Source organism: Sus scrofa, chromosome 5 (genome assembly GCF_000003025.6).
Source record: "Sus scrofa isolate TJ Tabasco breed Duroc chromosome 5, Sscrofa11.1, whole genome shotgun sequence".
Taxonomy (NCBI): Eukaryota; Metazoa; Chordata; class Mammalia; order Artiodactyla; family Suidae; genus Sus; species Sus scrofa.
The window spans coordinates 22,336,965-22,364,861 of NC_010447.5; the positions used below are offsets into that span (position 1 = coordinate 22,336,965).

Below are 27,897 nucleotides of genomic sequence, written 5' to 3' on the forward strand. Positions count from 1 at the left end.
GGAGGAGTTAATCAGGTCTCCCACCAGAGTGATTACCTGGGGCGTGAGCTGCCTGCTGATGGAGGCTGAGGTGGAGGGAGACCCCAGCCTCCAGGCACAGTGAGCAGGGAAGAGGCAGGGAAGGTGGAGACCCTGAAAGGAAGCACAGCCGCCCAGACAGAAACAAAGGCAGCCATTTGCACGCGCTCACAGAGCACAGATCTACATTTTACTGCAAACATAGGAGCTGCTTGTTCCCTAAGGTAGGGACCAGAGAGGGAGAGGCTGAGACAAGACAGAGTCTGTGAGGAAATAGCCAGGAAGGAAGTGGGGGGATAGTTAAAGCATTATACAAAATATTAGATGTTAACACTAGTCAGAGCCCACAGAAACAGGGACGAGATGGTGTGAGACAGTTGGAAACCGAGAGAAATAAAGACGACGACACGCAGAAAATAAATACAGACAAGAGGGAAGAGGTCATGAGGATGGGAGAATCAGGGTAGGGGAGCCTCCCGATGTCAAGTGCCCACCAGCAGCAGGCCCCAGCTGTGGGGCAGTGATTAGCAAAATAACTGCTGGCAGCAGCCTGGCATCTCTGGTATATGGAAAGGAAAAGGGTGCCGGGGGCAGGGGTGATGAAGCCCAGGGCTGAGCTGGAGGTGGAGGGGGCTGTGGAGCTCCTGGGTGTGGGGACCCTGCATGGCCCAGCTCACCTCAACTCACATGAGCCTTCCAGCCGTGGGCCTCTTTTCAGGCTCAATCTCCAAAGGATCCCAGATTCTGCCAAGACAAGGATCCTAACTTCTTGCCTCCAGGGACACACTTAATGAATCAGCTCACTGGCCACCTGCGACCTGAGCCCCATCCCTGGCTGCCCCGCCCCCCACCCTCGTCTCTCCAAACCCCGCTGGAGCTCAGCCGGTTGAGGAGCCTGGAGACAATTTCCCTTCTTTTTCATTCTTATTATCTGCATTAGCTCGCTCCAAGGAGCCTGAGAAGAGGCAAGGAGGGGGGCAGAGGGTCTAAGTACAAGCTGGTGAAAAGATGGGGGAACAGGGACCCACTCACATGACCAAATCTTTGCAAAGTCTCTTGTTTTATTAGTGGGTGAAGGCTGAGGGTAGGAGGAAGCTAAGTCTGGAAAGAGGACCGGAAAGGTTTGGGAGAAGCACGCCCTCTTCAAGGGATCTTCAATCTCTGAGCTCCACTCCCCATCAGGGGGTTCACACACCAGATCCTCCCGCAAAAGGTGGGTGGGGCTGGTGCGGCTCCTGGAGGAAGAAACTGCTGTGCCTCCTCACTGTACAGTCACCTCCAGGCAACGACTCCCCTTCTTCTTGCAGCTCAGCTTGCTTTTCCCACCACCCTGAGAGCCCTGGATGACCTTGACAGCCACACTGCCCTCCTTGAACTTCACTGAGAACCTGGAGGGGGAAGAGACAGAAGGACAAAGCTGGTGCCCTCATCCCCTCACCCCCAGTTATGTATTTTCTTTTCTTTCTTTCTTTTTTTTTTTGTCTTTTTGCTATTTCTTTGGGCCACTCCTGCAGCATATGGAGGTTCCCAGGCTAGGGGTCGAATCGGAGCTGTACCCACCAGCCTACGCCAGAGCCACAGCAACACACGGGATCCGAGCCGCATCTGCAACCTACACCACAGCTCACAGCAACGCCGGATCGTTAACCCACTGAGCAAGGGCAGGGACCAAACCCGCAACCTCATGGTTCCTAGTCAGATTTGTTAACCACTGCACCACGACAGGAACTCCCCAGTTATGTATTTTCATGAGGGTTTCCCCTCCCCTTCTTGAGGCAAGTACATCCCCCGCCAGCCCCTACATCCAAAGACTCAAGGCCCCAGAGAACTTGGGTGGCCCTGACCTGACATAGCACATTTTACTTTCTGAATGCACAAATTTTCCCGGTCACAATGACCAACAGCTTGGTCATCTGCCCCAAGCCATCCCTCGCCCCCCAGCACATGGCCTTACTCTTCAGTCATGGTGATTGGAAGCTGCCTCTGCGTGGCATCCAGCACAGCCCGGTACATTTTGGTCAGCAATTCAACCACATGCTCACTGACCAGCAGGAAGTCCCCCTTGGAGCCCACTGATGATACCTTAGGAAGGGGAAAAACAGCAGGGAAGGGATTCATTTTTTTCTCCTCAGGGGCAGCCTGGGAGACATCAAAGGCCCAGAGAGAGAGGTCTGGTCCCCCTCACCTCCAGCTTGCCCAGCCCCCTGATGTCCACCATATTCTCCAGTCTGGGGCCCTGCCCCAAGCCCCCAGCTCTGATACCTCGCTCAGATGCAAACTAAACAGCCCATCCTTGAAGCTGGTGACTGACACCCCGGCCACACTGTCCAGCCCAATGACAGTTTTGGCCTGGGAATTCTTGGTGTCCGCGATAATCACATGCCCCTTGGTCAGGAGGAGAATTCGAGAGGAAGTCTAGGGACAGAACAGGAAAGAGTGAGGAAGGACGGGGACTAATCCCCACCCTTTCGGCTACCAGCGAGGTTCTGGATCAGGCTGCAGGGGGAAGCTCAGGATGTAGGCTCTCACCTTGCCGTTGCCACGATTGACCTTCATCACGGTCTCTGCCACCAGAACAGGCCCCTCCTCCCCACCCTTCAGCTTCTGCAGCTTGGGGTTTCTTTGCAGCCCGATGTAGTCACCACGGAATGGAACAGGGACACTAAGCACACACAGGAAGTTTGCAGTGGAGACAGGGTCTTTACCTCTGACCCCCAAGGGTTTGCACCTGCCCCAGTGAGTCCGTTCTTAGCCCTCCTGTGCTCGCTCGCCCATCCTCTACCATTTCTACTGTCTCCGTGGTTCTCAGAGCATGATCCAGGACCAACATCAGTATTCCGTGGGATCTTGTTAGAAAGGCAAATTCTTGGGCCCCCCTCTCCCCGGGGCCTCCTGGATCAGAAACTCTGAGGAGGGTGTGCAGCAATCTGGTGGTTATCCAGCCCACCAGGTGACTCAGATGCACACTAAACATTTGCGAACAACAGCTCTGTGCCTCCTGGGGAATCTTCTCTTTGCGGCTGATGAACTTGCACAGGGTCTGGGGGGCCCTCACCTCTGGGGGTATGAAGCCTTCTTGCCTTTGAACAGCTCGCTGGCACAGAGCTTCTCTCTCAAGACCTCTATCTGCTTTGGAGACAGCTGATCCCGGAATTTCTTGCACTGTGATGGGGGAAGGGAAGGAACTGAGATTGCGGAGGAAGAGAGCAGGGCTGGGGGAACACCAAACCATGGGAGGAGAGGGGCAGAGACTGGAGAAGAGTAACAGATGGAAAGGGACAGGCACTAGACACTTGAGAGAGGGCAGGGATGGAGGAGCACTGGGGCTGAGGGGTGCTGGGGGGAGGAGATGGAAATAATCAAATACAAGTCTCAGAAGGGTTCTCTGCCCAGCACACAGCACAAGGCCTAGTCCCAGACAAGTGCTCAAAAGCTTTTCCTGACTAGGAGTTCCCATCGTGGCGCAGCAGAAATGAATCCGACTAGGAACCATGAGGCTGTGGGTTCGATCCCTGGCCTCCTCAGTGGGTTAAGGATCCTGCGTTGCCATGAGCTATGGTATAGTTTGCAGATCCTGCGTTGCTGTGGCTGTGATGTAGGCTGGCAGCTGTAGCTCTGCTTCGACCCCTAGCCTGGGAACCTCCATGTGCCTCGGGTATGGCCCTAAAAAGCAAAACAAACAAACAAACAACAACAAAAAAACCCCACAAGCTTTTCCTGAATAGAGAACAGTGCTCAATGAAATAAGCCAAACAATAGGACACATATGCTATGATTTCACTTATAAGAGGGTCCTACAATAGTTGAATTCATAGAGACAGAAAGTAGATTGTAGGTTCCAGGGGCTGAGGGCTGGGGGAATGAAGAGTCATTGTTTAATGTGAACAGAGTTTCAGTTTGGAGTGATGAAAGAAAATATGGAGATGGATGGTGGTAATGGTTGCACAGCAGTGTGAATGTGCTTAATGCCACTAAACTGTATGCTTAAAAATGGTTAAAATTCAAGTTCCCATTTTGGCTCAGCAGTAACAAACCCAGCTAGGATCCATGAGGACGAAGGTTCGATCCCTGGCCTCAATCCGTGGGTTAAGGATCCAGCATTGCCATGAGCTGTGTGTAGGTCACGGATGTAGCTCAGATCCAGCATTGCTGTGGCTGTGGTATAGGCTGGCAGCTGCAGCTCCAATTCGACCCCTAGCCTGGGAATTTCTATATGCTGCAGGTGTGGCCCTAAAAAGAAAAAAAAAAACCCAAAAAACAAAAAAAACCCCACAAAACTTAAAATGGTAAATTTTATGTGTTACTATAATTTAAAAAAAAGTTAAGTGGCAGAGGGAGGCAGAAGAGGAATATGAGGAGGAAGAGGGAAAAAAAGGCAAATGAGAGGGGCTACCCAGGCCTGCTCACCTTCCATTGGTGGAAGAGCTTCTGGAGCTCGTGGTTAGCCATGTTGAAGTACTTGTAAGGGGCGGCTGGCCACTTTTTGTCCAAGACATTGGTAGATGGCAAGTTGTTCTTCAGCCCCAGGAGGAATTTCCGAGCCTGGGTTGGAAGCAGGGGGATTGGGACTCGGATGATGAGAAGACCGCCTGACAGGCAAACTCACCCCAGATCCTGCCCCTGGTGGAGGAGGCCGCCTGCAGGGAGCAGCAGCAAGTGGAGCTGAGGAGACGGAAGGGGGTCCCTCCTGATCTCTCTCGGTAGGAATGTAGGCTTGAGGCTGCGCAGTAAGAGCGTGAATGGTGATAGAGGGAGAGGGGGATTAGTTCTGAGCAGATACCTTCTACCTGGGATAGTGAGGTGGGAGGAGCCAATAGGAAAACACCTCAGTATTTTGCTCTTACCGCTTCCTACTCTCTCAGCTCATAATTGCCTCCAGACTGTTTGTGTTAGCTGTTGGACGAGTACCAAATCTCCCCTTCTCTCTGCTCAGTCAAGCCCAGCACCTCAAAGTCCTTTACTGAGAGCGCAACCTCCTGTCACAGGATCCCCTGCCTCACCCTGGCACACCAACCAGACTGGACACCTTGCCCTACCCTCTGCCCAGCTCATACATACAGGATGACTCTGTGCTTTGGTTCATGCTGCTCTCAGCTCAACTCTGCCAACTCAGATTCTACCTGTCCTTTGAGATGCAGCTCAAAGCCCTCGCCAATTCCCTGGGCCAGGGGTGTCTCTCCTTTCTTTAAAGCCCTGTACCTTTTTGTCTGTACTTGTGGGTTTTTTTGTTTGTTTGTTCATTTGTTTTTGTCTTTTTGTCTTTTTAGGGCCGCAACCTTGGCATATGGAGGTTCCCAGGCTAGGGGTCTAATCGGAGCTGTTGCTGCCAGCCTACACCAGAACCACAGCAACGCCGGATCCGCGCCATGTCTGTGACCTACACCACAGCTCACGGCAACGCCAGAGCCCCAACCCACTGAGCGAGGCCAGGGATCGAACCTGAAACCTCATGGTTCCTAGTCGGATTTGTTTCCACTGTGCTAAGACGGGAACTCCTATACTTGTGGTTTTTGTACTACTGTTATCTCCATGGAAATCTTCTCCCTCTTCTAGGCAGTAAGTCCTTGTGAGTCAGGATCCCAGGTCCTGGGTTTTTTCACCATTCAACAACATTACTGAGTGTCTGCTCTGCACCTGGTACAGTTCCAAGTATGGAGACACAGTAATGAAGAGAGTAAACCAAAGTCGTTATTCTCACTGAGTTTATATTCTATTGGGGGTGGAGAATGAGACGGCCCACAGCAAATCAACACAGAATGTAACATCAGATAATTGTACACGCTAGGATGCCAAAAAGCAGGCCTGGGATAGGAAGGAGTGGTCCTATATCCCAGGAACAAAAGGAAAGCCAGTGTGACTGGACTAAATTGAGCAAGAGGAGAGAAGATCAGAGAGTTAGCTGGTCAAGGACAGATCACGAAGGGCCATGTAGGCTGTGGTAAAGATATTTGGCTTTTATTTGAGTGGACTGGAACACCATTAAAGGGTTTTAGGGGAAGAATGACATAATCTGACTTATTTTTAACTTTAATTTTTTGACTTTTTAAAATATCATGCAGTTTCTTATCTTGAAATTTTTAAAATGTGTGTGAAAGTTGAAAAAACATTACAATGAACATGTGTATGCCATATACTTCTCACCTAAATTCACCAACCGATAATGTTAACATCTTACCCTTTCTTTGTGGTCTAACACACGCACAGCACACGTATATACAAACGCATACAAATATATAAAGACAAAAATATACACACATATATACAAATCTTGGCTACCGTATCATCCTAAAGTAGGTTATAGTTATCATCCTTTCTCCTAAAATTTAAGCACGAACTGCCCAAGAACAGGGTATTTTCCTATACAACCATGATTCCATCACCGAACCTAAGAAAATTAACATTAAGTAGATACACTCACCCACCAGCAATGCATATGCAAATCTCTCCTAATATGCTTTATAAACTTCTAAGAAATGTCCTCTTTAGCTTTGTTTTCATTTTTTCTGATCCAGGATCCAGCCGGGTTTCAGCTGTGGCATCTGACTGGTTAGTCTCCCCCAACCCAGAACATTAAGTCTTTATATCCCAGGAAGCACTTAGGACCCTGTTTGTTTATGAGATAGAATTATTGAAGATATAGGAGTTCCCGTCGTGGCGCAGTGGTTAACGAATCCGACTAGGAACCATGAGGTTGCGGGTTCGGTCCCTGCCCTTGCTCAGTGGGTTAACGATCTGGCGTTGCCATGAGCTTGTGGTGTAGGTTGCAGACGTGGCTTGGATCCCGAGTTACTGTGGCTCTGGTGTAGGCTGGTAGCTACAGCTCTGATTAGACCCCTAGCCTGGGAACCTCCATATGCCGCGGGAGCGGCCCAAGAAATAGCAAAAAGACAAAAAAAAAAAAAAAGAATTATTGAAGATATAGAAAATGGCTCGATCTTGAGGACTTCCAAATTTTTGGAATTTTTATGAAAACTTTTTACTGAGATATTAAGTTAAAAAAAAAAAAACTCTAAAATAGGAGTTCCCGTTGTGGCTCAGTGGAAACGAATCTGACTAGCATCCATGATGCAGAGTCAATCCCCGGCTTCAATCAGTGGGTTAAGGATCTGGTGTTGCCATGATCTGTGCTGTAGGTCACAGATGCAGCTTGGATCCTGCGTTGCTGTGGTTGTGGCATAGGCCAGAGCTGTAGCTCCCATTAGACCCCTAGCCTGGGAACCTCTATATACCGAGGGGGCGGCCCTAAAAAGACAAAAAAAAAAAAAAACAAACAAACCTAAAATAGAAAAAGGGAAGTTCCTGTTGTGGCTCAACAGTAACGAACCCGTCCAGTATCCATAGAATTCGGGTTTGATTCCTGGCCCACTCAGTGGGTTAAGGATCGGTCATTGCTGTGAGCTTCAGTGTAGGTCACAGAGGCAGCTTGGATCTGCCGTTGCTGTGGCTGTGGCATTGCTGTAGGCCAGCAACTGCAGCTCCTAGCCTGGGAATTTCCATATGCCATGGGTGTGACCCTAAAAAAGAAAAAAAGCTAAAATAGAAAAAGGCAGGAGTTCTTGTCATGGCACAGTGGTTAACGAATCTGACTAGGAACCATGAAGTTGAGGGTTCAGTCCCTGCCCTTGCTCCGTGGGTTAACAATCCGGTGTTGCCGTGAGCTGTGGTGTAGGTTACAGACGTGGCTCGGATCTGGCGTTGCTGTGGCTGTGGTGTAGGCCAGCGGCTATGGCTCCGATTAGACCCCTAGCGTGGGACCCTCCATATGCCATAGGAAGAGGCCCTAGAAAAGACAAAAAGACCAAAAAAAAAAAGAAAGAAAGAAAGAAAGAAAGAAAGAAAGAAAAGGCAGAACATGCAGTATATTGCTATAACTGTCCAGGAACCCAGGAACTATCCAAGCTGTTTGTATTTCCCACTACAAAGGTCTATTAAGCTTGGTCTGATCTAAACCCTGGAGTCCCCAGTCCTTGGCCTGGTTTGATTTAATTCAATAAACATTTTTAAGCATCTCCCATAAACCTCCATGTTCCAATTGATGTGGAGTTTCTGAGGGTTTTCTTTTCTTTTTTTAATTCTTCATTTTTTTTTCTAGATCTAGAAAGTTCTGCTTTTCCCTATGCAGCCCTCCTGCCCCTGGGTCTACCCAGAGCCATAGATGCCTGGGTTGCCCAGACCTCTGTGGGGGGCATGGGGGCCGGGGGTGGGGGTGTTGGGGCAGCGAAACATCCATAGGCAGTGGTTAAAACTCAAATAGTTTGTATCCAGCTCCACCACTTACCAGCTGCAAGTTATTCAACCTCTCCGGACCTTAGTTTTTACCAATAAAATGAGGGAAAGATAAAGATCTACCTCATAGGATTGTTGGAGGTATTAGTGTTAATGTACGCAAAGGGCTTAGTGCATAGTTAGTATCCAAAAAATTGTGGGCATAGGCAAGGCAACGGCAAAATATGGACTAATCAGAAACACTGGAGCAATCAACGCCTGGGGGTGCCCTGCATGCAGACATCTGTAGTAACTATGATTTATTGAAACACCGGTTTAAACCCAACAACTCCGGGGGTGACATTCAGCAGATGCCTGACAGGTGAAAGAAAAGGTGACGAGAGGTCAGTCAGGAGATAAGAGCAAAACCAGATGACAGTCCTCGGGTGTGCAGCAAGAGAGCACGTACCCTGGGAAGGCAGACACCCTGGAGCCGGCCTGAGGAGAGCCCAGGCAGCGGGGAGGCCTAGAAAGACAGAGCTTCCTTGGGGAGGAGGAGGAGAAGGACACAGTGAAGGCGCAGGGAGGCAGTGAAGAGGCCCAGAGCCCCCAGTCCTCAACCCAGCCAAGGCATCCAGCCTCTCCGACAACAGGAGTTCCAGTGAATGTGTCTCATGTCTTTACGAGCAGAGTTCATAAGAGTCCCAACGACTGTCAAAAACCAACTCAGCTGAGGTCAGTTCTAATCCACCCCCAGGCCTCTGTCTAAGATCTCCTGGTCTTTCCCAAGGTGGCACTGGAAGTGCTGCTCCCCACCTCCCCCAGGCCTGACTTCCTGTGATCCTTCTCAGAAGCATTGCTGCTGTCAGATGGGTCTCTGGATACAACCCCTCTCTGTCCCTGTTTTCCTCTCGCTGGAAACTATCTACAGTTTGAATGTCCAAGCCTGTCCTGGCTTCTTCCTGCCACCCTGACCTGAGTCCTCCAGAGCTGAGATCCTTCCTGAGATTCGATTTCCACCTGGCCTGCTTTACTTTCAGAAGAGATGGAAGGAAGATATGATCCCTCCTCTTCGCTGCTCAACCCTAAAATGCATCTCCGGACAGAGCTGGGTTAGTCAAGCCTATGTGTGCCCTCTCTCTGCTCTTCCAGGAGGCTGGGCTTCTTAAGTGTTTTTAACCAACCAGCCCCAGCCTCTTCTCTGGTCTATTCACCATGGACTAGTCAGTGGGTGTCTGGGACGCCTTCCTGACACAGTGTTGCCTGCAGTGTCCACTCACGCCAAAATGTGCTCTGGTTCTGCCCCTGGGCCCTGAGGCGCTGGGGCCCTCTCCCTGCAGGTTGCCTCCTACCCCTCCCCTTCTCGGGTTTAAGTACATGCAAACTAACGAGGCTCTGGGGGAAAAGCTTCGAGTCATCTTTTCTCGAACCCCGCGTATTTCCTCTTACAAACTTGTCCCTCCCTCCTCGATGCCCTGTTTCCACCCTCAACCCCCACCACTTACCATGCACTTATAGATGAAATTTGACAAGGTGAGGGCAGCCCCTGACCGGAAGTACTTTCGATAATTCTTGCGGGCCTGGCAGGGACAAACAAGAAAGGAGTCAGAGGAAAGAGACAGATCTATCTGGAAGCCAGAAGACAGGCCTGGAAGAGGTGCTACTATTTTTCCACCACACGAAGAACAGCGTAAGCTCAAGAGCTGACGCTACAGCTGGAGGGAGGGAGTAAAGTCAGGCAAGCTGGCAACGAGGAAGACCCTCAAAGCAGAAGACAGAGCTCTGCTGCCAAGTTGGAGACACACCCAGGCACATACTCAGATGTCCCCAAGGTGCACCCACTCCCAAACACACACAGAGCAGACCCAGAAACACACCCAGACACATTTGTGCCCTCACACAGAGGTGTATCCTGGGTGTGAGCAGGACTTGTTCTCTCGTACTCTTCCCGCCCAGCAGCTGGCACGACTGACCGACCAGGGAAAAAACCCCTCTCCCTTCCCCATTACCTTCCATCCTCTCACAAAAGCCTGGATCAACAATGCTGACGCCTTCATCTTCCCATAGCGTTTCTTTTGCTATAGAGAACAATGGGCCTGTTAGAAAAACGCCACCTTCCGAACCACCTCTCCATTTCCCACCCTCCTATTAGAGTGAAGGGGAAGGGACTTTGGGGATAACTGGTACCATATTGCCCCGAAACCAAGAGGAAATGAGAATCTGACTCTTGCGCATCAGCTGGTAGTGGGTGCGGCAGCGCCAGCCTCGGTACATCTTCTGTATGAGTGTGGCCAGCTGATGGAGTCTGAGGCGCCTCTGCTCTTCCAAGTAGAAAAGCTGTGGAGAGGTGGAAGGGTGGAACAAAGAGGCTGGCCTAGGGGAACCCCATGGCACCAAAGGCTCCCTAGCCAGTGTTTTATTTGACCACTCCTTTGTCCTCTTAGTGTATTCATTTATGCATTCATTCATGTAATGAGCATTGGAGTTCCCGCTATGGCCCAACGGGATCAGCGGAATCTTGGAAGCACTGGGATGCAGGTTCAATCCCTGGCCCAGCGAAGTAGGTTAAGGATCCAGCATTGCTGCAGCTGTGGCTTGGGTCATGACTGCGGCTTGGATCTGATCCCTGGCTCAGGAACTCCATGTGCCTTGGGGGGGCCAAATATGGGAAGAAAAACAAACAAACAAACAAAAAAATGCATGTAATTAGCATCTACTGAGCTCTAACTCTTTAGCAGGCACTGTGCTAGGACTTGGAAATTCAGACACCCTGACTTAAGGAGTCCTGCTTCAGACAGAGATGCTCAGATGGGCAACGCAAGCACACCTAACTTCCAGGCTCAGGATAGGCAGGGTGGGAGCCCAAGGATTCAGTTCCCAGAGATAACATCCCTGCAGAGAGAAGACTTCCCCATCCACTATTCCAGGTTCTAGAAGCTCACCTCCACACAGCCTCTCACTCAGCTGGGCTCTCCACCTCTTCCACCTTCCAGCCCCACCAGACACAAGGGCACCCTCCAACTCACAGTCTTGGGGCTCCTGATGAAGATCTTTGTCTTCCCAAAGGCCAGCTCCTCTGAGGACAGGCTCAGCTCCCCCAGGAACTTCTCAACCCCCTCCCTACAAGAGCAGGTGGGGAAAGCTGCCGAGGCGCCTCCCAGGGGAGGGACTGCTCCCACCTTTCCTCCACCCCTTTTACCCTGGGAAAAGGGTCCAGGGCCTGAACAGACTTCAGAGCCTCTGAAAGTGATTACTCAATTCATTTCCCCAACTATCCATTCACGAGGCTTTAGTGATGCATGTGGTACTGCCTTCCTGGCACCCAGAGGCTCGCTGTGCTCCCTGCCCCCCACCCCGTCCCCTGCTCCCCAGTCTCCCACTGAGTCTTACCGGTCTCCACCATTCCAGTGAGGCCAAGTGCTCCGACTCAGCAACCGGTACCTTTCCAGGAAGGACCCATAGACCTGGCGGTAGGCATAGCCCGCCCGTCGCACCCGCACATTCTCCAGCAGCCCCAGGTACCGAACCTGGACTGCCACCAGCTCCGAGGAGAACTGACCTCTCTGCTGATGCTCATTGGGCTTTATACACCTGGTGGGAGGTGGGACAAGGCCCAGGCTGCAGGAGCTTCACTCTTGCCAGTGTCACCCATCATGGTCTCTGTGCTTCTATTCTGCACGCAATCCCCTTAGTTGAAAAATTTCAGAGGAAGCAGACACACTAGTCTTCCCAGTTTCACCCACTATAGCATGGTCCCTACCTGACTGTGACACTCTCCCCCTCTGAGACTCTTAGCTCCTCAGCTGACTGTTTTCCATGAGGAAAGGGCCTCTGGTACCCTCATTCCAGAGACCAACCCCCACACGGACATGTTCTACTGTACATGGCCCCTGCATGTGTCATCACATACACAGTATGTTCCCCTGTGGGCCCAGCATGTTACCTGATATAGTTGGGGTTCTTGGAATACAGGTTCTTCATTAGAATGCCCACAGAATTCTTGAACTGGGTCCCCGCAGTTGGGGGGCGTTTGAGAGATGCCTGCTTGGGATCACCCTCAGGAAATAAGGACCGAAGGAGGGAGTGCCGGGCCTTCCACATGGCCTGGGACAAGTCCCGGAAGAGTAGGTCATTATTCTTGTCGATGAAGCTGTTCACACTGTAGGTCACCTGTAGAGGAGCAGCACTTGGTCTGGAGAGCCCACGACCTTGTCATGCACTTGGCCCTCCCAGTCTCACTGTGAGGTATTCTCAGTTCTCGTCTACCCCCACTTCCTCCTCCATTGCCTTCAGCCTGTGCCCAGGTCCCAGCCTTTACCCTCCAGCCCTGCCGATATGGGGTGATATACCTTGCCCGCATAGTGACTGATGCGGAAGCAGCTGAGGCCCATGCTGTGGTCATACTGGCGCTGGGCATTCTGGGTGACTTTGCTCTCATAGTGACTATGCTTGGAGAAGAGCTGGTTCAGCTTCGCTAGGAAGGTGGAGTCACTGACCACCCCAGGACGCAGGCACTCCTCATCCAGCATGGCCAGGATGCCTCGCTGATTCTGGGTGGGGGAACAAAATCAGTCCAACCTCGTCTGGTCCGCTAAGATGTCCGCATCCTCACGGCCGCCCCTTTGCCCTGTCTACCATCCCTATCAAGTGGGGTGGGGGAGGGGTGAGAGGGGAAGAATGTCGGGGCACCCTGGAAGGGGAGGTCCCAGAGAGAAGAGAAGAATAACTTACATGCTCAATGAGGTTACAGATAATGCTATTATCAAAGTAGTCCACCTTCGTCCACGGTATGCCCTGGCAAGGGGAGACATGACAAGTCACATGGAACAGGTCCAAGACAAGTCTTCAAAGACATCACCAGAACCAGGATCCCTTTCACCCACCCCACAAAGGACCATCAGAAAGCCTTATAATTCACAGAGGTCCTTGGTGTGGTTCCCATTCCATCCCCATCCCTCCAAGGTTGATGGAGAATTTGTGGGGTGGGTGGATAGATGAATGGGAAGACCCAGAGCAGTAGTGAGAGAGGATGAGAGAGTGTAAAGGCCCGGCAGCTGCTATAGGGTGGAGAAGGGAGTGTATGTGATGTGCTGGGTGAAGGTTGGGATAGGGATTACTTATCCTACTTGGAAGTAGAGAAGGATCCTTGAGTAGGTGGAAGAGCAAATGGCCATACTGCTCTGGCAACAAACTACAGAACCAAAGCACATAAATGAGCTTATCATCAAACCGCAAAGCTAATTTGATACATCATCAAAGGCCTTCATCAGTGACCCTCAAACTCCAGTGTGCATCCCAGTCCTCTGCAGGGCTTTTGCTAAAACGGGCTGCTGGGCCCCACTGCTAGTTTTGGATTCAGCAGGTCTGGGGCAGGGCTTAGGAATTTGCCATTCTAACATGTTTCCAGGTTCTGCTGATGCTACTCGTCCAGGACCACACTTTCAGAACCACTGATCTATTATTTTATTTTATTTATTTTATTTTATTTTAATTTCATTTTATTTTTACATTTTAGGGCCACACCTGCGACATATGGAAGTTTCCAGGCTAGGGGTCGAATTGGAGCTACAGCTGTTGGCCTATACCACAGCCACAGCAACAACAGATCCGAACTGTATCTGTGAACTACACCACAGCTTGCGACAATGGCAGATACTTAACCCACTGAGTGAGGCCAGGGATCGAACCTGCATCCTCATGGATACTAGTCAGGTTTGTTACCACTGAGCCATATCCAGAACTCCCTCTATTTTTTTTAAAGCAAGAATGGTACAGAAACAGAAGACCCAAAGACCATCATTCTCTAATTTAGAGATTTGTTGGGCATCAGGCCTGCAGGCAGGATAGCTCTTGACCATGCAAGAGCCAGACCTCCCAGGCTCGGGCCATTCCCAGGTGTGGTTAGGGAGCACAAGTCTTTCTCTTCCTCCCTCCTCACAGGTCTCTAGGGAATGCAGAATGGCATTAAGTAAAGTTGCCCCCCTGCAACTCCATCCCAAAACACCTTTCCCAACTGGTTAAATGAATGATGATAGCCTTACAATCCTATGCAGCTGTAGGAAAGCATCTTTATGTACTGATACAGAAAGGTCTCTTGTTAACTGGCGAAAGCAAGATAGAGAACAGAGCGTAGTCACTGCCACTTGAATATATTTTGTGGGAAAATATATTTACAGATTTACTTGAGTCTACATCAAAGACCTCTGGAAGAAGACAGACTTCAGTTAGCTGCCTCTAGATGCAGGGGAGAATTAGGAGGCAGGGATGGGGTTGGAGGGAGACCTTTCTTTATACACCTTTTTAAGCTTTTTGAATCTTGAAGCATGGGAGGGAATGTATCATCTATGTAAAGTTTTACCGTAAAAACATACAAACCTAAAAAACTTTTACTTGTGACCACATGGCCTGAAATTCTGCCACCGCAGGTTCTTGAGAGCTCAAGGGAACATCCCAGGGAGAGTTTTTGATGGGTGAGACTCAGCCATTCACACTTTGGAATGGATGAGCTCAGAGACATTTTCTAACACTTGGCCTTAGAAAACATGGGGTTTTGCTGACCAGGGGAAGGAGTGTGGAAGTTCTGAGCCATGGGGCACTGCTGGTGAGGAAGTCTGGGGTCAGGGTGCTATAAGAGAGGGCAGCAACACCAGCCCAGCCCGGGGGGGCGGGGGGGGGAAGACAAAGGATTTGGAGACGGAGAAGGGCCCAGAAAAGGATGTGGTAGGATGCCAAGCCCAGGAGGAAATGCCCCTCCTAAATCCAGTTCATGGTCTGCCTTGAGCCAAGCACAGCTGTCACTTCACTCTTGTCAGGACTCTTCCCCATCCCCAGCCACCCGACACCCTTCCATCAATCTGCCCCCTTCCTCGCCTGGCCTGGAGTGGGAGTATGCGGAACTGGGGATAGACAGCCGAGAATTAGGGCTTCCTGGCAGTGCTGAAATGTTTAGCTGTCCTTAATGTTCCCATCTGGGGACAACTGCGAGGAAATTGTGACGAAGGAGAAAGAAAGATCTGGCATCTGCCTGGAAGTCATCTAAGAGAGGGGGAGCAGGGAAGGCATCACTCACCTCTCGCTTATACTCCTCTTGCTCCTCTTTCAGCGTCATCTCTATGAACACCTGCTGTAGCTTCTCATTGCAGTAGTTGATCACAAATTGCTCGAAGCTATTATCCTGAGGAGGGTACACGGGTTAGAGAGAGAGAGACCCAAGACCTTCCTCCCTCTTCAGCTCAGCCCAAGACCTTCCTCCCTCTTCAGCCCTGCCTCCTGTCTCACAGCCTCCCTTGAGCCTGCCGTCCTTAACCCTCAGGAAGCCCGGTGCTGAGACTGCTGACGCTCTCTCACCTCTAATATTTCAAAGCCGTAGATGTCCAGGACCCCCATGACCTTCTTCTTCTCCCCAGTGTCCACCTGAAGAGAAGTTAAAGATAAATCTGAGGACCGGCCCTCTGCATACCAGGCCAGGCCCTTCTGGGATGATGCGAGTGGAGCAGGGGACAAAGAGAACCTGGGTGAGCCTGACTAAGCTGGCAAGGAACTGCCGTGATTTTATTCTCCTTCCTCCTCTATACGCTGAAGGACAGGCAAAGAGGGAGGAAAGGAAGGAAAGGAAGATGCCAGGATGATGCTCCCATGGTACAAAGTAGAAAGACAGTAAAATCTCGCCAGGAAAATAACAATCCCTTATATTTGTGGAGCATTTTACCAAAAAAAAAAAAAGTTCTTATTTCATTAATTCTTATAGCCCTAAAAGATGTGATTATTCCCAATTTACTGATGAAAAAAAACCCAACAACTTCAAAAGAGCTAAGCATTTACCCAAACCTAATCCCATTTTACCCTGCTGGCTTCCAGTAACAGTTTCTAAATTGATGGCACTTTCACACATATAATTTTAAAATAATAGCTCTGTTTTGACCTAATCTGCACACCATAAAATTTACCCTTTAAATTTTCAGTGGGGTCGGGTTTTTTTTTTTTTTAAGTATATTCCAAAGGTATACAATAATTATCATTAAATTCCAGAGCATCTTCATCATCCCCAAGTGAAATCCTGTACATGGACCCATTAGCCATCACTCCTCATTCCTCTGGTAACCACTGATCTAACTCCCATCCCTATGGATCTGTCTATTCTGGACCTTTTATATCAGTGGAATCATACAAAATGTGACCTTTTGAGTCTGGCCTCTTTCAGACCTTTGTTTTCAAGGTCCACCCATGCTGAGCATGTATCAGCCCGTCAGCCTTTTTAACAGCCAGATAATATCTCATTATATGGACATACCACATTGGTTTATCCAGTCCTCAGTTGATGGACATTTGGTTGTTTCCACTCTTTTGGCTATTATGAGTAGTGCCTCTGTGCACATTCATGCACCGGTTTTTATGTGGACACCTACTTTCACTTTTCTTAGATATATACCTATGAGTAGAAATGCTGGCTTATGTGGTAACCACGTACATAATTTTATTTGATCCTCACTAAATCCTGTGAAACATGTAGGCATTAAGTGTCTCATTTTCCAAATCAGGAAACAGGGGCTCAGACTCTTTGTGAAACTGAAGGACCGCACAGCTGGTAAGGAGGGGATCCAGACAGTTGAACTCAAAAACCAGAGATGGGGAGTTCCCATCGTGGCGCAGTGGTTAACGAATCCGACTAGGAACCATGCGGTTGCAGGTTCGATCCCTGCCCTTGCTCAGTAGGTTAACGATCCAGCGTTGCCGTGAGCTGTGATGTAGGTTGCAGACGTGGCTCGGATCCCGCGTTGCTGTGGCTCTGGCGTAGGCCGGTGGCTACAGCTCCGATTCGACCCCTAGCCTGGGAACCTCCATATGCCACAGGAGCGGCCCAAGAAATAGCAAAAATACAAAAAAAAAAAAAAAAAAAAACAGAGATGGGAGTTCCCGTCGTGGCTCAGTAGTTAACGAACCCGACTAGGAACCATGAGGTTGCGGGTTTGATCCCTGAGCTGTGGTGTAGGTCGCAGACACGGCTTGGATCCCGCGTTGCTGTGGCTCTGGCGTAGGCGGGTAGCTACAGCTATGATTTGACCCCTAGCCTGGGAACCTCCATATGCCACGGGTGCGGCCCTAGAAAAGGCAAAAAGACAAAACGACAAACAAACAAACAATAAAAAAAACACAGAGATGTTTCCAAAACAACACACTATCCTCCTTACTCTGTTCATCTCAGAACCCAAGGCAGGGGGCCAGTGGCAGGGGCAAGCAGTGTTCAGGGAGGAGGGCAATCTCTCACCTTGATACTCTCATTGATTCGATTCACTATCCAGTTGAAGAGGCGGCTGTAGATGTTCTTAGCCAGAGCATCCCGAGCATACTGGGCCTGCAGGGCAGGGCCAGCTGGTTAGTGAGGCAGCCACAGAGCCTAATCTAAAGTCAGCCCCCCGCCCCCACAGGGCTCCTTACCTGGGTGACATTCAGTGCAGTGATCACCTTTTCTTTGGCCGTTTCCATGGTCCTTGAGCACAAAGCTCTCTCTAGTTCCCCTGAATTCAAACCCACCATTTCCCCAATCTCCTGAACACCTGGAGTGATGAGGACATACAACACAGCCTGAGAGAGGGCTGGTAAGTGAAACAGCGGAGAGACTGGTGTTCCTGGGTCATACTGGGGAAGTCCTTACAGCTGATCCAGAACGCGGCTCTGGAGGAAACTCAGGGGAGGAGGAGAGAAGGGAGATCTTGATACTTTGGATGCATTGTCTCCTTTAATATGAGGATCTCCTGAAACAGGTCTAACTGCCTTCATTTTTGCAAAGAATCCACTGAGACTCAGCAAAGTCTCAGAACCTAGGTCTACGAAACATCAAAACCTCATTCCAATATGCCTCACAGGGTGTTCTGAATATGTGTGGGGAAGCATGGGCAGAGACAGACTGAATCAGAGTGAGGTCTATGATGCTGGAGATGGTGGAACAACAGAAACTGTAGGAGATTTGGGGAGCTGGGTGGGTGCAGACCTCTCCCATCACGGATGCCACTTGCTGGTATCCCATTGGCCTGGAACTCGTCCGCCAGTTCCACATTCCCCAGCTTCAACACCAGGGCCGCCACCTCTAGCACCTGCTGAATCTCCTCCTTGGAGAACCCAATCACAGTCATCGCACTCTTGGGGAGAAAGAAGTCCGAAGCTGAACCATGGTGCCAGAACAACGCCTCCCTTCTCAAGGCCAGAGCCTGGACTCAGGGCATGGCCTAAGGGACCATCCTGGCACCCACCTGGAGGTCCTTGAAGTTGGAGGCATCATCCATGCCATCCACCCTGGCTGCTTCTGGGTTCAGGTAGGCGTAGCCACTTGTGTCCCGCTCAAGCTTCAGGGCCTCTGGGAGGGCCAGAGTGAAGGGAAAGGGTCAGTACACAGGCTCTCTGGAGTTCTCTAGCCTTCACTCTCACAGCCCTTGCTCTAGGTTGGTTCCTTCTTTTAAGGAGCCATTTTTGTTGTAGGTTCTTCCCCTGCCTCCTTTGTTTTGGGATCATTAATTCCTATGCTCATTTTAAAATGGTATTTAGGGTTTGGAATGTTCATAATTATTGAGATTTCCCATCTTTTTTTTTGGCTATGGCATGCAGTGGCTTGATGTGAGATCTCTGTCCCCAGACCAGGAATTGAACCCAGTCACAGAAGTGAAAGCACCAAATCCTAACCACTAGACCACCAGGAAACTCCCTTCAACTTTTATGAAAGGGAGGCCTCATTTCACTCTTCTCCCCACCCCTGGGGTTCTAAACAGTGGAAACAGACAAGTGAAGCCTCAGTCCTGCTCAGTTCTCAGTGGCTCTAGGAAAGAAGGGTGAGCACCTCCTACCCACCCTCAACCTCAATGCCTCACCCTTGCCCAGGTCAGCACATTCATTATCTTCACAAAGCACTGACAAATTTCCCCAACCCTGACCCCCTTCTGGAAAGTTTCCTTTGACGTGGTAGGGCTGAGCCAAACAGCTCTCTTCATTCCCCCACAGGGCTTCTCTCTCCCAGGGCACACCACATGGGCTAGGTTTTGGTTTTCTACTGTCCCTCCTACACACAAATGACTTGTGTGTTGGGATTGTGGGTTTTTTTTAATTGTTGTTGTTGTTGTTTTAGGGCCACACCTGTGGCATATGGAAGTTCCCAGCTAGGGGTCAAACTGGAACTATATCTGCTGGCCTACACCACCAGCCACAGCAACGCAGGATCTGAGCTGCATGTGCAATCTACTCCACAGCTCATGGCAACACTGGGTCCTTAAGCCACTAGGTGAGGCCAGGGATTGAACCCGCATCCTCATGGATACTAGTCTGATTCATTTCCACTGTGCCATCAAGGGAAATCCCTGCAATTGTGTTTTCTATCTTTGTATTCTGTGTACCTGGCTGGAATGCAGAAACTTTTTTCTTTTCTTTTTTTTTTTTTTTCTTTTTGGCCACACCCGTAGTATGTGGAAGTTTCCAGGCCAGGGATCAAACCTGTGCCACAGCATAACCAGAGCCATAGCAGTGACAATGCTGGATCCTTAACCTGCTAAACCATGAGGGAACTCTCAATTTTTTTCTATTTAATAAATGAATCAAGGGAATGGTCCAAGCTGTTCGCCTGAGATGGGACGGTGTGGGTTACATCAGGGAGCTTGAGGGGTATCAATTATCTGTTATGCAAATAATCTGAGAATCAAAGTGTGTCCCTCAAACTAGAGCTTAATGGCAGCTTTCCCTGAGACACAAAATTTGAAACAGGAAGCTGCTAAAGAGGGGGGTTTGGAAGGAGAATGAGTCAGGAAGGCCCTGGGATGAAGATACCAAGGAGGCTCCACACAGACTCAACTCAAACCAGTGAGTACAGAATCAGCCAGCGCCAAGAGACTAGTAGTACCTATGATTCAGACAAATTGAAGACAATCAAGACTATTAAGCCAGCGGGGATGATGAGACCTGTGGGGGCTCTTGAACCATAGAGACTCCAGGAAGGGGAAAGGAGACAGGCACAAGTCCAGCACAGAATAACCAGAAACCACAAGGACAGGTTCTTGTGGACTAGACACCCACAGTACCCTTAGCCAGAGGGGGAACTGGGAAGGGAAACTCTGGCAGGGCCTTAAGTCCCATCACCCTACAGTAATGCCCATCCAGAGCCACCTCAGGCCCGTCCACCATCCAGGTTGGGATGGTCTCTTCCCCAGAACAAGGCAAGATGCCCAATGCCTTCTACTCCCACAGCAAACCGCACAGGCCTCTTGGCATTGATCACACTGTATCATGATGTATCTGTTCACACATCTGCCATCCCTAGATGACGATAAGTTCTTTAAAGCCAGGAGTTCCCATCGTGGTGCAGTGGAAATGAATCTGACTAGAAACCATGAGGCTGTGGGTTCGATCCGTGGTCTCACTCGGTGGGTTAAAGATTCAGCGTTGCCATAGGCTGTGGTGTAGGTTGCAGACGTGGCTCAGATCCTGTGTTGCTGTGGCTGTGGTATAGGCCAGTTGCTGTAGTTCTGATCAGACCCCTAGCCTGGGAACCTCCATATGCCAAGGGTGCAGCCCTAAAAATAAAAACAAAAAACAGGGTCCAACTCTATCTCTAGAAGCTGGCACAATGTTCCATCACTGCAGGTGTTCAAGTGATACTTGATGACTGAATGAATGGAACCTCCACAGAACTATCTAAGAAGAGGAAATCAAGGGCCAGGAACTGGGTGAGGCTGATGTAGACCCAGGACAACTTCAACTAGAGCTCAGTGAAAAGTCCTTGAACAGCTGATTTCCTGCTGAGCTATCAATAAAGTCCCTTAAATTGAAGACAGGAAAGGATGCTAGATGGAAGCAAGTGTTCCATTTTTGAAGCCAAATTGGGAAAAGAGGAATCCAGGCAGGAGAAACAAGAGCAATGAAGAGGTAAGAAGGCTTATTTCTAGCAATAAAACCCTCAAAATGGAAGAGAACACAGAGGTCAAGGCATTTGTTCCCTAAGATGAGTGGATGAGATTCCAGGGACGAGGGCTGCAGGGATGGGGGCCCAGGGTCTCTGGGGACTGCATGGAGGCTGGGGGTATGCGGTCCTGTGTCGGGGGCAGGCACATACTCAGCAGCTGCGCATCTGCTCCAGCCAGTATCTGATAGAAGATGTGGAAGTTCCTTTCTCCTTCAAGCTGCTTCACCACGCGGGATTTCTCCAGCAGATCTGGCAGAGAATTTGAAAATAGTGTTCTGAGGATCTGGGAGATGCTACAGCTTCCTCTAATTCTGCCTTCAACCCTGGTGTTCCTAGTGGTTGGGAAGTCTGGTGGTCTAACATGCATCTTCCTACAGCAGATCAGCAGGAAGGGACACCGGGAGGGCAGGTGGGAGGGCTGCTAAGTGGGATGGGAGACACGTACAGTTGGTGATGACGCCACCGAGGGGGGATCCCTTGAAGTCAAATTCAATATCCATGTATTTCCCCTTCAGAGACCAGAGAGAGAGAGAATTTGCTACTTCCTCTTTTTACCACCCTGTCCAGGGGGCATCTGTGCTGCATTCCTCCGTCTCAAACACCCACAACCTCTCCTCCCAGGCTAAGGAGACGGTCACTCACGAATCGAGAAGAGTTGTTGTTGCGAATGGTCTTGGCATTGCCAAAAGCTGCAGGGGGGAGGGGAGGGGAAGTGAGAGGGCTGGGGGGAGAGAAGGGACTCCAGAGAAGGGGAAGGGGGAGGCCCTCTGGCCATCATGCCAGTCTCAGATTTTTCGGGCTGAACAAGAAGAGCGGTTTGGGGGAACACTGGGGATGGGGGTGGGGGTGGGGTGAAGAGGGCAAAGACTGGACTTCTCACCCTCCAGCACTGGGTTGGACTGAAGCAGCTGCTCCTTCACAGAGTTCACCTGCTCGCCTTTCCCACAGACAGCCGCCACGTAAGACATCACCAGCTTACTAGCCTCTGTAAGAGAAAACCTCTGGTGGGTCCCCACCAACCCCCTTAATCTCCCTCATTCCAGCACCTCATACCATTCAGACTTGGGAAAAACCAGGAAGGAATTTCAGCGGGTGAGGGCAGGGCTGGGCCTGGCTCAGAAAGAGACAAAGGGGTCATTCCAGGGCTGCCTCACCCGTCTTCCCGGCTCCACTCTCGCCTGTGATGAGGATGCACTGGTCTCGGTCTTGGTCCCTCAGCGACAGGTATGCCACATTTGCCAGCGCATAGCTTGCGGGGAGGAAGTGGGTGATGACCAGTATGGGGGCCAATCCAAGACACTATCTTTCACTCAATCCCTAGCCCCAGATTCATTTGTCCTCCCCTCTTGGACCAGACCAAGGCAAGTGACAGGCCTAGGAAGGGGTCTTCAGAGGGCCAAGGGGAGGACGGGGCAGCTGGAGAACCTCCTTCAGGAGGAAGGATAGAGGAAATCAGGATGTCTCCTCATAGCAAGGTCACCTTCCCTCAGTGCCTCTACTCACATATGGGGCTTCAGCTCATAGAAGGTGTAGTCCCTGTATTTGTCAATGAACTCTGGGCCATAGATGGGCAGCTGTTGGTAGGGATTCACTGAGATCAACACGTTTCCAATGTAGGTCTGGAGCCAGGGAAGGAGACGAAGTTGAATGAGCGAGGGTGGGGGCTGTGGGGAGGTACAGGCCACACACCCAGAGCCCGGGCATCCACGTGCACTCACATAAATCTCCTTCTTTTCATGGCGCAGCTGGAGGTTCTTGAGCAGAGACTCCTCCTCCAGGGGTTCCAGGAGCACTAGGTCCTCCACTCCCACGGAACCTTCCAGGAGCATTATGGCCAGTGGAGCTACTGATCCTGGGATCAGTTTGTTGATGTCTTCTCAGCTTTAGGGGCCAGTAACTGTTTAAGGGGAGGAAGGCAAAAGGACCTTCCTATCCCCCAAGTCCTAGAGAGAGCCTCCAGCCTGGGAGAGGCCTCCAGACAGCCCAAGCAAACTGTGGAAGGTGCAGAAACTTTTTTTTTTTTTTTTTTTTTTTGCTTTTCAGGGCCGCACCTGTGGCATATGGACGTTCCCAGGCTAGGGGTTGAATGGGAGCTGCAACTGTTAGCTTATGCCACAGCCAGAGCAATGCCAAATCTGAGCCACATCTGTGGAACTACACCACAGCTCACGGCAACACCAGATCTTTAACCCACTGAGCGAGGCCAGGGATCAAACCCTTGTCCTCATGGATACTAGTCAGATTCCTTTCCTCTGTGCCATGATGGGAACTCCGGGCTACAGAAACTCTTGAAAGGAGGTGGGGGAATCCTTTGCCCCCTGGATTAGGATTGGTTGGGGGGGGACAGGACCCCTGCCTCCGACCACCAGGGTAAAGAAGATGCCCAGTGGGCAGCTGGGGGAGCATCCTTGTGCTTAAAGGGGAGATGGCTGGGGAGAAAGGATAATCAAACTTCATGCCACGGTCAAGAACCAGAAGCTCCCTCCCACCTGCACTGAGGCCCTGGCCCGGGCCCTGAATCCCCACTTGTCCCCAGTTCTCTTCTCCACTCTCTACCTCTCACAGCCTGTTTCAGTCACCCAGGACATTCACATTTATTTCAAAAATTGTTCCAAAATCTTTCCTCCCCTCCTGTTACTACAGTGAGCCAACTTTTTTTTTTATGGCCGCACCTGCAGCATATGGATATTCCCAGGCTAGGGGTCAAAACCTGCATCTGCAAGCTACGCCACTGCTTGTGCAAAGCTGGACCCTTAGCTGCATCCTCACAGACACTAGGTTAGGTTCTTAATCCTCTGAGCCACAACGGGAACTCCTTGAGAGTCATTTTTTTAAATGAGGACTGGACAGGATGATGAGTTTGAGGACAGAGGTAGGAGTTCCTCCATAACCCAAGAAAAATGAAAATGACATTTATTTCCCCAACAAGCAAGTAGCTGTCAGGACCTCTGGATATGCCTACATGTCTGCCCCTATGTCTCCAGCTTTTACACCCATGCCCATAAGCTTCTGGCATGGACTTTGCCCCAGAGGGACACACCTAGCTTTTAGTAGTTGGTGGAAATGGGCAAGGAAAAGCAGAGTTGGGGGGCAGGGAACATCGTGGGGCTTGGCCCCCAGGCAGCAGGCACACAGCAGGTGTACCCTAAGGAGGAAGCCCAGTGCTCCTCAGTCTTTCCCGTGGGACTGAGTAGGTGGGGTGACCTGGTGCAGGACAGAACTATTAGTACAATGGTCAAGGCCACTCCCTAACAGGAATAAAAGAGCCATATCCTCCTCTCCTGCACTGCTGAACCTGGGTGGGGGAAGGGAGGGAGCCAGGAAGGGAAAGTCAGGCAAGAAGGGGGGGCCCAGGTTGCCTTCTCCCTTCACTCTGCTTTCCCTAGGAGCACCTGCCACGTCCTATAAAGTCACAACTGAGGGAGCAATAAGAATCCTGATTAGTGCAGCCTCTAGCACTTGTGTAGTACTGATTACAGGCCAGGCAGGCTCTAAACACTTTACAGGCTAATTCATTTGATGCTTACAATATCCCCATGAAGTAGCTACTAGCATCGTCCCACATTTTCTAGAGTAAAAAAAAAAAAGTTAAGATTTTAAATAACTTGGCAGGGAAGCAGAAGAAGCAGAAGCAAGGCTGGAGAAGGAATCTTCTTTGGATTTACATTTGAAAGGAGTAGGAAATGACTGGTTGGAGGTGGGGGAGGGGGGAAAAAAGCAGCCTCCATACTGGGCACCCAAAGATGTGAAAGGGAGTTCCTGTCGTGGCACAGTGGTTAATGAATCCGACTAGGAACCAAGAGGTTGCGGGTTCAATTCCTGGCCTTGCTCAGTGGGTTAAGGATCCGGTGTTGCCCTGAGCTGTGCTGTGGGTCGCAGATGCGGCTCGGATCCCACATTGCTGTGGCTCTGGCATAGGCCAGTGGCTACAGCTTCGATTAGACCCCTAGCCTGGGAACCTCCATATGCTGTGGGAACAGCTCAAGAAAAGGCAAAAAGACAAAAAACAAACAAACAAACAAACAAAACAAAGATGTGAAAGGACGAGTAGCGACAGGTTAATGCAGGACTCACCCAACGCTGGAACTAGGGGGAAACCTCAGCGTCCCTTGGAGAATGGTGGATGAAATCTCAGTTTGACAGCAAGGGGGCATAGGAGGCCCAGGCCCCAAGGGTGGAGAGGTGTCCTCGTTACCGGGAGCTGTCCATGGTGTTGGGGAAGACAGGAAAGAGACGGCCCTCCTCGTGCCAGTGCCCACGCTTCTGACCTTCCTCTGTGCTGCTTCCTTCAGCCAAGGCTCCCTGTGCCAGTTGAGCCAGGAGAGGCCAGAGACAGCTGAGAGCTGGCTGCTGGCTGCTCGGCTGCTCAGCACAAAGTCCGAGGCTGTTCCTGCTGAGGGTGTGGCTCGCTTAACCCTTCACAGACCTGAAAACCCAGAAGGAGACATGTGGCCAAATAAGAAAGCCCCCTCTAGATAGGAAAGGGTATCTGGCTGGCCTTGGCTGAGGGGTTCAAGCAGCGTTCTTGTTCTGTTTCTCCCAAACTAGGGAACGAGTGCAGAAGTAGGAGAATTTATAGCCAAGGAAAAACTTTTTCAAAAAGACAGAAATTCTGTCAAGGAGGTAGGTAGGCTGGGGTGTCTTCTGACCAAATACACAGTACCTCCCTCAAACCTACCCTTCCAGTCTTATTGGGAGCCATGGGGTATTGATAACATTATTGGAACTAAGCGGACAAAGTCCCTAGATGTACCATGACTTCCTTCCCCCCATGAATCAGAGCCCATCACACAGACCCAAAGACTAAAATTAGTGATAACACCTGACATTTTCATTCATTCAGTTTCACTGAACTCCACCTCTCACTCACTGAATTGCAACACCCTGTGAAGTAGCCAGTACAGACTCACTCCATTCAAAGGGAAAATGAGAGGCAAACACGGAAGCTCAGAGAGATGATAGGAGGTGGCCCTAGTTCCACAGACAGTACATGGCAGAACCAGAAATAGAACACAGCTTCCTGATCCTAAGTCGGCCATAGGTTCCAGCCCAAGTCCTGGTATCTCTCATTTTAATCTTTCTCCTGTGCTAGAATACTGCGTAAGATCCCAGGACACTGTTTCCTGGGCACTAGCCCAGCTGGAATTAGCTGCCTCCGATAGACAAGAAGCTTATAAAATCCTATTTTCCAGGGTACCCCACCCACCCAAGAAAATTCCTAAATAAGAGGCTCCCTCTGCCCACCATCCTCCCTCCCAGGCATGCACAAAGAGCAAATTAGATAATTACAAACACTTAGCTGAGGATTAGATTTGCCAACTCCCAGCCACAGCTGCTTGGATCAAGGTCCAAACTCTATTGCTCTCGCAAAAGCTCTCTGCATAAGCCTGGAGCATCAGCAATTCCATTACCAAACTGCCCTTACATAATTTATTGATCTACTACATATATTGGGAGGAGGGAAAGGCAAGGAAAAAAGAGAGAGAGCTGAGTGGAAATGACGTCTTAGAACATAATCTTGGGTGTAGGTATAGCAGTATCACAGTGTCTGAGGCAGAAACAACTAAAGACCCCCTATGTTGCAGTGGAGGAAAGAGACCTAGAATGAGAAACCACTTCCCCAGGATTACACTGCTGCAAACCTGGCAGAGCTGAGACCAGAACCGGGTCTTCTGTCCTCCAGGCCAGAAATCTGCAGCTGCCTACAACTGGCGTTTATCCATATCCACCCATTGACTTATTTATTGAGCACCTACTATGTGCTCACATGAAAGAAGTGACTGTAAAAGTGAGATGGCAGCCTCAGGCCTGGAAACAATGCCAAGAAGGTCACAGCCAGGGTGACCAAACATCCTGGTTTGTCTAGGACCTGAGATGAATCCTCTGGACATGGGAATTTGAATGCTAAAACCAGGCAAGTTCTAGGCGAATGGGGATGAGTAGATCACTCAATTAACAAGATACCAAGTACACATCCAACTTAGTTAGGATTTCAAGATATGTCAAAGCATTCTGGGGGTAGGGGATGCAGAACTATCATCTCCCACTTCCAGGCAAAACTGATGGAATTGGAGCGTACTGGTCTTCTTCCACTCTGACTCTGAAATCCCCTTCCTTCTCCTTCGATTAAAATTTCCAGTCTTGGAGTTCCCATTGTGGCTCCGTGGTTAATGAACCCAATTAGCATCCATGAGGGCACAGGTTCCATCCCTGGCCTTGCTCAGCGGGTTAAGGATATGGCATTGCTGTGGCTGTGGCCTAGGCTAGCAGCTGTAGCTCCAATTCAATCCCTGGCCTGGGAACCTCCATATGCCTCAGGTGCAGCCCTAAAAAGAAAAAATTTTTTCCAGTCTTTAGAAGGGATGGGCATTGAGGTCCTCTTGTATGGCACAGGGAACTATGTCCAAGCTCTTGGGATAGAGCATGATGGGGGAATGATATGAGAAAGAGAATGTATATATGACTAGGAAACTTTGCTCTACAGCAGAAATTTGCACATTATAAATCAACAATACTTTAAAAAAAAAAAAATCTAGTCTAGGAGTTCCTGTTGTGATACAGCAGGTTAAGGATCTAGCATTGTCTCTGGGGCAGTGGGTTCTATCCCTGGCCTGGCACAGTGGGTTAAGGATCCAGTGTTGCTGCAGTCACAGCCGTGGCTCAGATTCGATCCCTGGCCCAGGAACTTCCATACACCACAGGAGCAGCCAAAACACAAACACATTTCCAGTTTGTGC

General features: G+C 50.2%; 1 protein-coding gene across 4 annotated transcripts; it reads right to left on the bottom strand.

Annotated features, from left to right (window-relative positions):
• On the bottom strand, window positions 1,060–26,564 carry MYO1A (myosin IA). Of its 4 annotated transcripts, XM_021091823.1 has the most exons (30): window positions 26,450–26,564; window positions 25,356–25,586; window positions 25,235–25,268; window positions 22,879–23,057; window positions 22,664–22,779; window positions 22,315–22,409; window positions 22,041–22,145; window positions 21,803–21,849; window positions 21,606–21,669; window positions 21,311–21,409; window positions 18,471–18,574; window positions 18,212–18,359; window positions 17,659–17,777; window positions 17,489–17,575; window positions 15,571–15,636; window positions 15,293–15,397; window positions 12,955–13,017; window positions 12,573–12,773; window positions 12,167–12,393; window positions 11,614–11,814; window positions 11,250–11,343; window positions 10,411–10,560; window positions 10,233–10,301; window positions 9,729–9,803; window positions 4,426–4,560; window positions 3,074–3,180; window positions 2,548–2,680; window positions 2,281–2,433; window positions 1,973–2,100; window positions 1,060–1,406 (listed from the first exon to the last, which is right to left on the bottom strand). In XM_021091823.1, the coding sequence occupies exons 4-30, from the start codon at window positions 22,987–22,989 to the stop codon at window positions 1,280–1,282; spliced, it is 3,129 nt and encodes a 1,042-aa protein (XP_020947482.1). In that variant the 5' UTR covers window positions 22,990–23,057; window positions 25,235–25,268; window positions 25,356–25,586; window positions 26,450–26,564; the 3' UTR covers window positions 1,060–1,279. The 4 variants fall into 4 exon arrangements, with proteins under 4 accessions (XP_020947482.1, XP_020947481.1, XP_020947480.1 ...); XM_021091822.1 differs by having other exon boundaries at window positions 22,879–23,041; window positions 25,235–25,586; XM_021091821.1 differs by having other exon boundaries at window positions 25,235–25,586.